The 15,237-nt window shown below is 41.5% G+C and overlaps 1 protein-coding gene and 1 pseudogene across 1 annotated transcript; both read right to left on the bottom strand.

Moving 5' to 3' along the window:
* Window positions 1–288: 288 nt before the first annotated feature.
* LOC118008990 lies at window positions 289–7,665 on the bottom strand (annotated as a pseudogene).
* Window positions 7,666–8,053: 388 nt separating this feature from the next.
* Window positions 8,054–8,980, bottom strand: LOC118008439 (olfactory receptor 6C4). Its single transcript, XM_035001983.1, has one exon. It carries the CDS (start codon window positions 8,978–8,980, stop codon window positions 8,054–8,056), a length of 927 nt encoding a protein of 308 aa, XP_034857874.1.
* Window positions 8,981–15,237: the final 6,257 nt, after the last annotated feature.

Genomic DNA, 15,237 nt, shown 5'->3' on the forward strand with positions numbered 1-15,237 from the left:
TGACTACAACCTCATGAATCACCTTAAGCCCGAGTTACCCGGCTAATCAGCCAGATTCCGGCCCACTGAAACTATGAGATAATGATTGTTGTTTTAAGCCACTAGGTTTTGTGGGTAGCTCGTTAAGTGGCAATAGGTAATCAATACAGATTTTGGTACCTGGAGGTGGGGTGCTACCATAACAAATATCTGAAATATGGGAGTGGCTTTGGGACGAGGGATGGGTGGAAGCTGGAAAAGCTCTAAGGATTTCGAAGAGGACTATTCATGAGAGCTTAACCTTGAAAATACTTTTTGTGGAATTCTTAGATTCATGTGTCCCTGGAGGGAGCCTTGTTAGGGCTGTCATTTATTTTGGAGCCAACTGTTTTCCTGATCAGGTCTTTCACTACTTGCTTAACTTGTTGGTTCCTGAGAGTACAGATGAAAGGATTCAAGAGGGGGACAATGATTGTATTGATTAGAGACACTCCTTTGTGGAAATCAACCCCCTTGCCTGGAGAGGGCTTGCCATACATGAAGAAGCAGCTGCCATAGCACATGGTGACCACAATGATGTGGGAAGAACAGGTAGAGAAAGCTTTTTTTCTCTCCTGGACAGAGGGGATCCTGACAATTGTCTGGATGATCTGGACATAGGATATGCTGATAGCCCCAGAGTGCTGACCAGAGCCACCCCAGCCAGGGTGAAAGCTGCCATCTCTAACACCTGGCCCACCGCACACCGCCTCCATTAGAGGTATCTAGTCACAGAAGTAGTGGTTGATGTGGGTGTCACAGAATGGAGGCCGACTGGTCAGGATGACAGGCACGATGATGAAGGAGAACCTGCCAGCCAGCAGGTGAGGATGAGCTGTGTGCAGACTCTTGCTCATGAGGATCGGGTAGCGGAGGGGCTGGCGGATGGCGATGTACTGGTCGTAGGCCATGGCCGTGAGGAGGAGGAACTCTGTAGCCCCCAGGAAGATGTGGAAAAAGTCCTGAGTGATGCAGCCAGCAAAACTGATGGTCTTGGTCCCTGTGGCAATGTTGAGCAACATCTTGGGCAGGATGACGGTCTGGAACCAAATTTCTAGGCAGGACAGATTCCAGAGGAAGAAGTACATCGGGGTTTGCAGGTGGGTGTCCAGCAAGGTCAGGCTGATGACAACCAGGTTTCCAGAGACAGTCACGAGGTAGGCAAGAAGCTGGAGCAGGAAAACTGCCACCTGAAGCTCTTTGGTGTCTGTCAGGACTTAGAGGAAGAACTCAGTCACTATGGTCCAATTGGCCATGGCGGACCCAGCCGTTTCCAGAAATGTGCAAGCCTGGGTGGATAGGAGCATCAGAAATTAGGATGAAGAAGAGGAAAATTTCTCCCCAAGTCCATCATTCCTTTACCTGTCCACTGTCTCTCTGTGGATTCAGGGAAGTGGAGCAGAAGCTTCCGGAGACTCTTCCCTAGTCAGAAAAGTCACCTCTTTCAGAATGTTTGAGGAATTATTGAATGTCAGTGACTTTCCCCTCACCCTTCCTTCTTCCCTTCCTCTTTTCTTTCTTTTATTTTTGGCTTTTATTTCCTCTGAGAAAGGCTACAAAGAATTCTCTGCTGTTCTCCCAGTTCTCTTTAGAACTGGCAAACACCCATTCATCCTCCAAGATCTAGCCTAAGTGTGACCTCTTCTATGAGGCCTTTCCTGGAAGCCCTAGGCTGAGTCACTTGCTCTCTCCCAGTCCCAGTAACACATGGTTTGTGCCTCTGTTATATTTCTGTAGAGTCAGTGATGTGGGATAGAGCTTGTCTTCCCCACCAGACCACAAACACCTTGAGCTCAGGGACTGTTTTTTTTGTTCATCTGTGTATCTCAGCACTTACCTTTGCTTTCTCGGTAGATGCACTGGCCTTCTCAGATCTGTATTCACAACAAAATTATCTACTTCCTAATGCATGGTTCACATATGTAGCATGTATTTTGGAATAAGAAGCATTTTTCACCCACCTTGCTGTTTGCTTATATTTAACCCTTATTAAAAATTGTCTGGGGTGCCTGGCTGGTGCAGTCAGTTAAGCTTCCAACTCTTGGTTTCAGCTCAGGTTGTGATCTCAGGGTTGTGAGGTCGAGCCCTGCATCAGGCTCTGCACTCAGTGGGAGTCTGCTTCAGACACTCTGTCCCTCTCCCTCTGCCCCTTCTTCCCACTGCCCCTTAAAATCAATCAATCTTTAAAAAAATTTGTCTGATGTTTGCATCTGGATTATAGATTACTTGAAGAGAGGGAGTGTCTTGTTTATTTTTACTCAGACTCCTTTCCTCCCCCACCAGCTTTATTGAGGTATAATTTACAAATAAATTGTAAGATATTTAAAGTATACAATGTGATGACTTGATATATGTATACATTGTGAACGGACTCCCCCCACACTGTTAATTGGCACATCCATCACTTCACGTAGTAACCTTTTTTTTTAAATTTTATTTTATTATGTTATGTTAATCCCCATACATTACATCATTAGTTTTTGATGTAGTGTTCCATGATTCATTGTTTGCGTATATCACCCAGTGCTCCGTTCAATATGTGCCCTCTTTAATACCCATCACCAGGCTAACCCATCCTCCCGCCACCCTCCCCTCTGGAACCCTCAGTTTGCTTCTCAGAGTCCATGGTCTCTATGGTTTGTCTTCCCCTCCGATTTCACCCCCTTCATTTTTCCCTTCCTGCTATCTTTTTTTTTTTTTTTTTTAACATATAATGTATTATTTGTTTCAGAGGTACAGGTCTGTGATTCATCAGTCTTACACAATTCACAGCGCTCACCATAGCACATACCCTCCCCCAATATCTATCACCCAGCCACCCCATCCCTCCTACCCCCCACCATTCCAGCAACCCTCAGTTTATTTCCTGGGATTAAGAATTCCTCATATCAGTGAGGTCATAGGATACATGTCTTTCTCTGATTGACTTATTTCGCTCAGCATAATACCCTCTAGTTCCATCCATGTCATTGCAAATGTCAAGATTTCATTCCTTTTGATGGCTGCATAATATTCCATTGTATATATATACCACATCTTCTTTATCCATTCATCTGTTGACAGACATCTTGGCTCTTTCCATAGTTTGGCTATTGTGGACATTGCTGCTATAAACATCGGGGTGCATGTACCCCTTTGGATCACTACATTTGTATCTTTGGGGTAAATGCCCAGTAGTACAATTGCTGGGTTTTAGGGTAGCTCTGTTTTCAACTTTTTGAGGAATCTCCATACTGTTTTCCAGAGTGGCTGTACCATTTTGCATTCCCACCAACAGTGTAGGAGGGTTCCCCTTTCTCCGCATCCTCGCCAACATCTGTTGTTTTCTGTGTTGTTAATTTTAGCCATTTTAAACCAGTGTGAAGTGGTATCTCATTGTGGTTTTGATTTGGATTTCCCTGATGCCGAGTGATGTTGAGCACTTTTTCATGTGTCTGTTGGCCATTTGGGTGTCTTCTTTGGAAAAATGTCTGCTCATGTCTTCTGCCCATTTCTTGACTGGATTATTTGTTCTTTGGGTGTTGAGTTTGGTAAGTTTTTTATAGATTTTGGATACTAGCCCTTTATCTGATATGTCATTTGCAAATACCTTCTCCCATTTGGTCGGTTGTCTTTTGGTTTTGTTGACTGTTTCCTTTGTTGTGCAAAAGCTTTTTATCTTGATGAAGTCCCAGTAGTTCATTTTTGCCCTTGCTTCCCTTGCCTTCGGTGATGTTTCTAGGAAGAAGTTGCTGCGGCTGAGGTCGAAGAGGTTGCTGCCTGTGTTCTCCTCAAGGATTTTGATGGATTCCTGTCTCACATTTAGGTCTTTCATCCATTTTGAGTTTGTTTTTGTGTGTGGTGTAAGGAAATGGTCCAGTTTCATTCCACTGCATGTGGCTGTCCAGTTTTCCCAGCACCATTTGTTGAAGAGATTGTCTTTTTTTTTTTTTTTTAGATTTATTTATTTATTTATTTGACACAGAGAGAGAGACAGCGAGAGAGGGAACACAAACAAGGGTAGTGGGAGAGGGAGAAGCAGGCTTCCCATGGAGCAGGGAGCCCGATGCGGGGCTCGATCCCAGGACCCTGGGATCATGACCTGAGCCGAAGGCAGACGCTTAACGACTGAGCCACCCAGGCGCCTGAAGAGACTCTTTTTTCCATTGGACATTCTTTCCTGCTTTGTTGAAGAAGTTGACCATAGAGTTGAGGGTCCATTTCTGGGCTCTCTATTCTGTTCCACTGATCTATGTGTCTGTTTTTGTGCCAGTACCATACTGTCTTGATGATTACAGCTTTGAAATTATACTTATTTTAAATTCTTGCTGTTTCTGTTCCAGTAATTCTTCTTTGCATCATGTGTTGTCTGGTGTGGAATCTTGCCCCTCTCCCCCAGTGGATATATTCCTAAGATGGGTGGTTATTTTGGCATTTGAACTCATGATCTTTGTATAGCTTTAGCTCTACTGTTTAGTGATGCATATGAACAGAAGCTGAAGCCCTGGTTTGTGACCTTCTGGATAAATTTATTATTTATTTATTTAAAAAGGAGATTTGATTTATTTATTTTAGAGGAGAGCAGGAGAGCAGGGGGAGGGGCAGTAGGAAAGGGGGAAGGGCAGGTAGACTCCATGCTGAGTGAAGAACCAGATGTGGGGCTTTATCCCATGACCCTGAGATCAGGACCTGAGCCAAAGGCAGATGCTTAACTCGCTGAGCCACCCAGGTGCCCCTCTTTTGATTCTTGTCTATAGTGGTGACAGAAGGGATAAAGCCCACCAACTCATACATTTAGAAATTGAACATTCCAAAGGTTCAGCTTCAGATCAGTAAACTCATTCCTTTGCTTATCTATGACTCAGATTATATTACAAGTATGTGTTAGCATAAAGCCAGTTTAGTGAACAGTTTCAGAAGAGCATGACCTTTTTTTTTTTTTTTTGACAAGCTCATTTAGAGGGTGATATGTTCCCTCCTAAATTAATTTTTTTTTAAAGATTTTTTTTTTTATTTGTTAGAGAGGGAGAGAGAGAGCACAAGCAGAGGGAGTGGCAGGCAGAGGGAGAAGCAGACTCCATGCTGAGCAAGGAGCCCGACATGGAACCCGATCCCAGGATCCTGGGATCGTAACCTGAGCAGAAGGGAGACGCTTAACCAACTGAGCCACTCAGGCATCCCCCAAATTAATTTCTAAATGCTTATATTATGAAGGCTGGGTGAAGCCCTGCTTAGTGCTCTTAAACTTTGACTTACACCAAGTACCTTCCTTCCTTATCTCAGCACACTTAGAGATCTCCAGGGCACATGGAGTTGATGTAGTCATTTCTAATAATCTCTTGCCAAATGTTCTGATTGGCTTTATGTGAAGTATGGATAAGACCTTCATCGATCTGGCTACCAACGGATGCAACTGGACATAAGAGATGTAAATAAGCTGGCTTTGCTGCAGAGGGATTTCAAGTAGAATGACCAACATGTTTATAGTCCCATTATATTAAACCAATCAATTTAATATCTATTCTTTTTTTTTTTTAAAGATTTTATTTATTTATTTGAGACAGAGAGAATGAGAGACAGAGAGCATGAGAGGGAGGAGGGTCAGAGGGAGAAGCAGACTCCCTGCCGAGCAGCGAGCCCGATGCGGGACTCAATCCCGGGACTCCAGGATCATGACCTGAGCCGAAGGCAGTCGCTTAACCAACTGAACCACCCAGGCGCCCGAATATCTATTCTTACTAATTAAGCCCCAGTTTCTTGAGAAGGATAGTGTTCATGCTGTTGTAATGGGTATCACTTATGAAACACTTAAGTATTGACTTTTAAAATGTTTTACACTTACTATCTCATTTAATGCTCAAAACTGTTATATATGATAGACACAATTATTATTCTCTTTTTTGTGTTTGAGAAAAACAAGCCTTAGTGAGGTCAAGTAACAATCCCAAGGCATCTCTTATAGAAGGTTGAGACTCTGGGATTTGAACTAAGGCCTGTATTTTTGAGCACTATATGGCATTGTGTTCCACTTCATCATAGATTCTGGTAGAAATGTGGATTTGGATGAACTTAATAATTGAAATGTGGCTATTTAAGAACAGTTGATAGCTCAGTGAATTTGTATTGGTTTGTAACCCTCTTGGGAGCTTCCCAGGTGAAATCTGAAACCAGCCCCCGTTCTCAGAGGGCAGAGAGAGACAGAAGAAAGAGGAGGCCACTCCAGGTGGGTAGGTGGCAGTTTTAATAAGCATAGAGAACTTACATAAGATCCTTGTCTTGGGCAGCAGCAAGACGAATGGATCCCTGCACCCACTCGCTGCATCTTAAGAGTTTATAAAGAGGCCCTAGCTGGGTTCAGTCACATATACGGTGCAGGTGTTGTCAACCCCACATCACTATCTCAAGGCTGTGTCCTTGGAATAACTCCTGGGAGCGGGAAAGGCAAGGGGAACCCACATTCCAAGCACAGTGGAGGGGGCGAGGAGCATGTGGTCACCACCCCCAACCCCGGCCCAGCTTAGCGGGGTTATGTCTTTTTGATGATGTTCCCCAACAATTTGTAATAAATTAAAAATCATCACTAATCTCTAGCTTAGCCACCAAAGAAATTAAAATATTCAAAATAACAATGGCTTTCCATAAAAGACCTTTTATTCAAAATACCATGCACTCTTCAATATTTTCTGTGGTTCTGGAAATTTTCGCTCATAACCAGTCCAGTACAGTTTGTTTCTTAAATGCCCAAGAAGCATCATCCCAGTGAACAGTATTACCATATATAAAGCACGTGAACACACAAGATGATGTTCCACTTGTAACTCAAACAGTAACAAGCATTCTGCAATGCATTAGGATATTATTAAACTATGTGCAAGTACTCAGATTTCTAAAAATGTTCTTCATCCTTTAAGTTGAGGCCCTACCACCACCAGTTCATATTCAAGCTGTTGTTACTTTGAAACCATGTATAGAGTTCTTGGTAGGGTAGTCTATTCCCATTTGGTTGCTAAGACTCATAACATTCTGAATTCTAAATATAAAACCATATTACTATTTTATATTCATTATCCATTTATGAAACAGGCATCCATGGCTTATGTTATAAACAAAAACAAAAACTTGGGGAAAAGTTAAAAGAATGGAGTCATATCACAGAATTTGTCCTAATATCTAACGAAAGTAAACAAACAGATGAAATAAGATTACAATAGAAGAAATCACCAGAAACTACCACAGAGAGAGAGTGGGAGATTTCAGCCATTAACTTAAAAAAATGTCAGCTAAGAAAAGCAACAACAGATCCTGTCTAGAAGCGGGAGGCTTTTAACCTTGGCTCTAGAAGCCTCTTTTAATCACAACTTCTAGAAAATGGATGTGTAAGTTGACAAAATCTAGGGGGTTTTCACCTCATTTGGAGAAAAGTGGATCAGATGTATATCTTTTTTTTTTTTTTTCCTTTAGGGAAGGTTGGAAGTTGTAATGGCTACAGTTGAAAGATGAATGACAAAGGGGAGGAGAATCAATTTATTGACACTTTGTCCGAAGCATAGTCTCCAGGGCTCCATGAGGAAGAACAATGCCAATGTCAGATATCCTTCGAAATAATGCTGATATTATAACTTCCTTTCTTAAAACTTCTCTTGACTCACCAATGTCAACTAACTCCATAGTTTGTAATTAAAAAATACCTTCATGATGGCCTCTCTTTCTCCCTCTAAATTCTTATCTTTCCACTCTTCTAAATAAGCAATATGTTTTGCCTCTAAATTTTCAAGTCATTTCTGGAAAATAATTAACTCCCTCCAACTGTTCTTTTTATGGATTCTCATTTTTCTTCTCTAATAGCACTTACCATGTTCTTTTATTTTTTGTCAACTAACTACATGAATTACAATTTAACACCTTTCTGTCTTACTAGGCTGCAGATTCCTTGAACTTAGGACATATGTCATTCATATATTTATCCCTCAAGGGCCAGTTCAGCATTTGAAACATAGTAGACACTCAACACACATTTAGTAAGTGAAATATATTTTTCATGGAAAGGTACTGTCTTTCAAAGCTTCACAATCTTTTGGATGGTGTCCTTGAATGCTTGCTTCACTTGCTGATTTCTTAGAGTGTAAATGAAGGGGTTTAACAAGGGAGTAATTGAGGTAATGAGCACAGCCATTCCTTTGTTGAAGGCACCTTCTTCTTTTGCAGAGGGATTGATGTACATAAACATGCAGCTACCATAAGAGAGGGAGATAACAATCATGTGGGAGGAACAAGTGGAAAAAGCCTTTGTCCTATGCTGGGCGGAAGGGATCCTCAAAATGGTCCTGATAATGTGTGTATAAGAAAATGTCACCAGCACCAGAGTAACCGCCAGAGTCACAACTGCCAGGAAGATGACCATCACTTCTAGGAGGCTTGTGTCTGAGCAGGCCAGCTCCAGAAGGGGCCCATAGTCACAGAAATAGTGATTCAGAACATTGGAAGCACAGAAATCCACCTGACTCATCAGGATGATTGCGGGTAAGATAGCTAGGAATCCTCCCAGCCAGGAGAAGAACATGAGTTGTATGCAGACCCTATTGCTCATGATGGTCAGGTAATGCAGGGGTTTGCAAATGGCAACATAGCGGTCATAGGACATAGAAGCCAAGAGGTAAAACTCTGTTGCCCCAAGAAATATAGCAAAAAAATACTGAATCAAGCATCCAGCAAAACTGATGACTTTATTTCCTGTTGTCACACTGGTCAGAAATCTGGGAATAAAAATGGACGTGAAGGAAATTTCTAAGGAGGACAAATTCCGGAGGAAGAAATACATGGGAGTCTGGAGGTGAGGGTCTACTAGAGTGAGAATGATGATAGTCAGATTTCCTAGGACACTTATCACGTAGATGAGGAACAGAAAGATGCATATCACAACCTGGACCTCAGGTTGATTTGTGAAGCCCAACAGAATAAACTCAGAAAACGTCCTGTTTTTCATTGCTGACCTTTAGGAGATCTAAAGGTAGAGGTGAGTGATGGAAACTCAAGTTTTTCAGGATAGGAGAGACAAAGCTGATCCTAATGAGTCATGTCATGTCAGTTGACCTAAACCAGCATTGCATTGCACTGGACTTGGCTCCATGGAAGCCCAATATCTTCTATGTGAATGACCTTATTCCTAAAGTCTTTTTAATTCCCCAAGGTGACAGACTCTATTACAGAATAATTACTCAATTTTTCTTCAGAAGAATAACATTTTGAACCTATCCTTTAATCCCAAAATGTTTACAAAATCTCCACATTTAAGTCACTTTCCTCTGACTCTATTAATTTCTCATACTTCTGTGCTCTTGGTAGAATTATTTCTATCAGATTCTCTTTTCTGTGCTTCCGTTTTTCTTCCTTGTGCTCTTCCCCCTTCCCTGTACTATTTGACGTTTCACTGGCTGTCTGCCATAGATCCTCATCTCCATTATTGTCCAAACCTCTGACTTCCTTGTTTCAGCAACCAATAGGGAATTCCTCACATGGATATGATTGAAGGTTTTGATGCATAAGTGATTTTTTCCTGCATCCCTATTTCTTTGGAAGCATAAATTTGTAATAGGCCTTTAAGGTCTTTGGTTCAGTACTCTCTAGTATTATATTGTGAGAATTTTTGACTATATGAACAAGGCTCTGGTGTCCATAAATCATTAATTAGCATTTCTTATATGTTTCTCTGCATGGTTGAAGTTTTGTAGGTAGATTTGGGATATATCTCTGAGAATAGAGATCTTGAGATATCCACAGGCAGCAACTCAGAGTGGATTTTTTTCAAAGTCTTGAAGAGTCCTCAATGGCAAACTAAGGATGACAGCTTATCATGCCTCAAAGCTTCCTGTTCTCTATTCTTGGCATATAGAAACCAGGAAGAGGGACATTCATGTTTCTGAAAAGAAGAGTCCTTTGTAGATAAATTGGTAATTCCCAAGGAAGGAAACTTTGGGGGTGGTGTTCTGTGTGCATTTTTGGATTTTTCTGATTCAGAGCCAAAGACAATAGAAAAGGCCCCTCTAATTCACATGCATACGGGTTAGAAAAAAATCATATCTTCAGAATTGGTCTTGTCAATCTCCCCATTATTCCATACAGCTGTTGGAAGCACTAGGTGATATTAAACATTGACCTGGATTTGCCTTCAGCCCTCCCTTCCCTGTTTGTACTAACCTGTGGTCTTTGGCAAGTACTGCATTTTCATCCTGATTTTCACAACTGATGGACTTCATGATCCACATTTATAGAATAATAACATCGGTGACTTTAAAAACATACAATGCTCACACCCTTGGCAATCTGAATGACTGCAGTGAGATGTTTCCCTTGTTGTTCTTAAGAGGTAAATCAAAGGTGAGATGAGCCATGTGAGTCTCTGAGTGATATCAAATTTAACATGCTATCTTTTGGCTTCCCATCAACATTCTACCCTCTCTCTCTCCTTTTGTGAGCCATAGGTGACTATTTAATTATTTTAAGAAATTGAATTATAATTGACATACAATATTACATTATTTTCAGGTATGCAACATAGTGATTTCATATTTTTAGACATATGAAATGGTCACCACAATAGGTCCAGTTACTGTCTGCCACCATAAAAGTTATTAGAACATTATTGATTATGACTTATGCTGTACATTACATCCCTATGACTTATTTATTTTATAACTGGAAGTTTGTACCTCTTAATCCCCTTCACCTATTTTGCTTCCCTCCCCCCAGCTTCTCCCTACTCTGGTAACCATCAGTTCATTCCTGTATGTATGAGTCTGTTTCTGTTTTGTTTTTGGTTTGTTTCCTAGATTCCGTATGTAAACATTGTACTCTTCTCTTAACGAAAGTACCCACGTGTGTGGGGCTTAGGTAAGAAGTGTATTACCTTCCATTCTATGAATCCAAACCAGAATCCAATCATAGTTCCTGAGAGACATAGTGCACATATATAATAAAAAAGAAAAACAAATAAACAAATAACTCTCACCGCAGCAGTGATAGAAGAATGGACTTTGATAGATGGAAAATTCCTTAATATTTTTGTTCTAAGGGAGATTATTTTGAAGTCAGAAGGCAGGGTTTGGGCTTCTCTGCAGTTTCTATGTTAGGCAGAGTAACACAGGTTTTATCTGCTCTTTTGAGAATAGGCACATGGGGATCGATTTCCCGAAGAAGCTAAACATGCCCTGTGGACTTAAATTTAAATGCTTCACACGAACCTCAATTGTTGACAACTTTGAGAACAAGTTGTGAACATATGGCTGAGGAGAGAAGGTCCAGAGAGACCAGGATAACGGGTTCCATGAGAGAATCTGCTGCAGACATGATGTTTGTGAAGTTGAAAGCAATGGAGCGAGATCCCTGGGGATTGGTGTGCCTGGCTTACTCATTCTTCGTGTTATCTCTCCCTTTCATAACCCAGTTTGGCCTGTGCTCAAATCTGAAATAAATGAATTTACTTCACAGTGAATCACCATAACCTTAATGCCATCATAGCCTCCATTAAGATTTGCATGTGTAATTTTACTGAAATTAATAGGAATGAGCAACTGGAAAATATTTTGCTGTTATAGATTTGGCTGATATGTTCTCCTCTATGAGTGGTTCTTTACCTTTGAGGGAATTACAGATTTTCACCCACCTCTCCGTGGGATATTTGGGGAACCTTGCCAATGCCCATACCTTTGTAGATCTTAACCACGTTCAACTTATTCCAAGAACACGGGTATGAAATTATATTGATAACATCCTCCTGAAAGGAAAGTCAAGCTTTCCAATTGGGGTAGGCCATTGCCTCCTGGGAAATTCAAAGCACTGCTACTTCAGTTAAATTTCTGGACATTACTTATCAGTCCAGGCATGATCCATATCTGGTTCAGTAAGGAACCAACTCTTCACTGACATCAGCACTGATTACTTTAAAGTAGACTCCAGATTTACTGTATTTATTTGGGTTTTCAGAGGTGACATCTTCCTCATTTACATATTTTATTTAAATTCATTATGCTGTTACAAATTGGCTCACTTTGAACGGGCCATCCAATGACAAAAGGCTCTAGAGTCTGTCTAAATTGCAATAAAATAGGCATTCCCATTGGTGTCCCCAAAAGCTCCTTCACTGTAGAGACTTCAACAACCTATTTACATTCCTTCTGGAGTTTCTGGATCCACCACAGTGGCCTTAAATTGTTCATGGTCTTCTAGTGCAAGAAACTGTTTTCCTTGGCTGAATCAATATACCATTAGGATGGCAACTGTTGGTTGTATAGTGGGCTCTTCTTGAGATAAATGCTTTCACAGGTCCTGAGCTTGTGATTCTCTGAACCCAGTTGACTATTGTGCCTTTGGTCATTGAGACAGCACTCCAGAAACCTGGCATGGCCATTAGTAAAAGGAAAATGTTAATTATGGAGCCAAACTGGGCCCTCTGGCATATCCCACTTATAGGTTCTTAGTCCTTTGCTAGATACAATAGTGCCTAGAGGTTACCCCTCTCCCATATCTGCTGACTACCTAGGAACCCCATTTGGATTAACTGAATGATTAGGAAAGGGAGTTTGTATCTGTTATAGATGTCGGCACCACTGTCGTGCATGATAGAGCCTACTGAAGAGCTGCTGCCTTGCATTCCCTAACTGGGACATCCCTGATCAAGGATGGGGCCCATGGGTCAACAGTTATCTTAGCACTAGAGAGTGTCCTGGCCAATACTTGGTCCCTTCTGCACATTTTTATAGACTGTAGGCATTGTCAATGGTATGGTTATCTGGTCTGACTAATGGCAGCAACAACAATTCCTTATCTAAGGTGCTCCCCTCTCTATGTTGGGGTAAAGAACTTTGGGAATTTCTTGCCTCTCAGATACCCAAAATACACATCAAGGCTACACATACTAAAATTCAGTTTTCAGGGGCTCATTGCAATGCACAGGCAGATAAATTGGCTTTGATTTCTGAGACACATATTGGCACAACCTCAGCTCTGATCTAACTTTGGACGGGTGGGCCCATGAAATATCAGGCCACAGAGAAGCTACTGCCCTGAGGTCCTGTGAAGGATGAAAGGGACTATCCTTCTCCTCAGGCATGAATGGCGTCGTGACTAACTCATGTACCACATGTGGGAAAATGTGCCACTGTCTATACAGTTGATGAGGCTCATTTCCCTGGGGACTGTCCATTAACCAATGTCAGATAGATTTTATGGGGTCACTGACTCCCTCTGCAGAGGACACTTAACTATTCTCTGACCATGGTGGACACTTAGAAGGGAGTATTACTCATCTATCCTTCCAGACATGGAACCAGTGAAGCCATAACATGGGCATCAAGAAGACACTTCTTATTCCCTTCAGAGTTCCAGACATTACTGATAATGACCTAGGTACTTACTTCACTTCTGAAAATACACGGTGCTGGGCTCTTGAAAAGGCATTCAGTAAAACCCACCTCTTCCTCCCCACCCCCTTTACCGGGCTCAGTCTGCAGGCCTTAGAGAGTGCAGTACAGTCTTCCTTAAAGAAACCTTGCTAAAATTATGGAACAGTATGTGGTCTGCTCACTGACTCTCACTGCCATCAGCAACCTTAGTTATGCTCAACTTCTGACACTTAGGACCTCTTGCTTTGTCCTGATCATCACTTACTGGCATCTTATAAATAGAAACCTCCCCATACAAGATGTTTCTGTCAAAACAGTCACTCCTGTTAGGCCTTTGGTTTCATTGTTATAAACCCCACTCATATCTCACTCCTAGGCCTTCCTCCTAACATCACCTATATTCTGCATACCTTTTATGCCAATATTTTACTTTGGACAACAGGATTTCCCTCAGGCTCACCACCAACATGCTCTTTTCCTGCTAATTGTGCTCACTTTGCTCAGGATCCTGGGAGTCATAGGCATTACCTTAACCAGATGCAACGCCTCTGCTGAAATTTTGTTATTAATGGTAACCAGGAAATATCTAAGATACTTTTTTTTTTAGTTTAAACTCAATTAGCTAACATATAGTACATCATTAGTTTTTGATGGAGTGTTCAGTGATTCATTAGTTGCATATAACACCCAGTGCTCATCAGATCACATGCCCTCCTTAATGCCCATCATCCAGTTACCCCATCCTCTCACCCCCCTCCCTTCTGCAACCCTCAGTTTGTTTCCCGGGGTCAAGAGTGTCTCATGTTTTGTCTTCCTCTATGATTTCTTCCCATTCAGTTTTCCCTCCCTTCCCCTGTGGTCCTCTGTGCTATTCCTTATATTCCACATATGAGTGAAACCGTATGATAATTGTCTTTCTCTGATTGACTTGTTTCCCTTAGCATAGTAATCCAGTTTCATCCATGTTGATGCAAATGGTAGGTATTCAACTTCCTGATGGCTGAGTAATATTCCATTGTATATATGAACCACATCTTCTTTATCCATTCATCTGTTGAAGGACATCTCATCTCCTTCTACAGTTTGGCTATTGTGGACATTGTTGCTATGAACATTGGGGTACAGGTGCCCCTTCTTTTCACTATGTCTGTATCTTTGGGGTTAGTACCCAGTAGTGCAATTGCTGGGTCATAGAGTAGCTCTATTTTTAACTTCTTGAGGAACCTCCATACTGTTTTCCAGAGTGGCTGTACCAGCTTGCATTCCCCCCAACAGTGTAAGAGGTTCCTCTTTCTCCACATCCTTGCCAATATTTGTTGTTCCCTGTCTTGTTAATTTTTGCCATTCTAACTGGTGTCAGGTGGTATCTCATTGTGGTTTTGATTTGTATTTCCCTGACGGCAAGTAATGTGGAGCATTTTTTCATGTGTCTGTTGGCCATTTGTATGTCAACTTTGGAGAAGTGTCTGTTCATGTCTTCTGCCCATATCTTGACTGGATTATTTGTTTTTTTGCATTTTGAGTTTGATAAGCATCACAATGCCTGACTTCAAGCTATATTACAAAGCTGTAATCATCGAGACAGCATGGTACTGGCACAAAAACAGACACATAGATCAATGGAACAGAATAGAGAGCCCAAAAATGGATCCTCAACTCTATGGTCAACTAATCTTTGACAAAGCAGGAAAGAATATTCAATGGAAAAAAGACAGTTTCTTCAATAAATGGTGCTGGGAAAGTTGGACAGCCACAATGCAGAAGAAGGAAACTGGACCATTCTTTTACACCATACAGAAAAATAAACTCAAGATGGATGAAAGACCTCAATGTGAGACAGGAC

The sequence above is a fragment of the Mirounga leonina genome, unplaced genomic scaffold, assembly GCF_011800145.1.
Source record: "Mirounga leonina isolate KUSES-001 unplaced genomic scaffold, KU_Mleo_1.0 Mir_126, whole genome shotgun sequence".
NCBI classification, from domain to species: Eukaryota; Metazoa; Chordata; class Mammalia; order Carnivora; family Phocidae; genus Mirounga; species Mirounga leonina.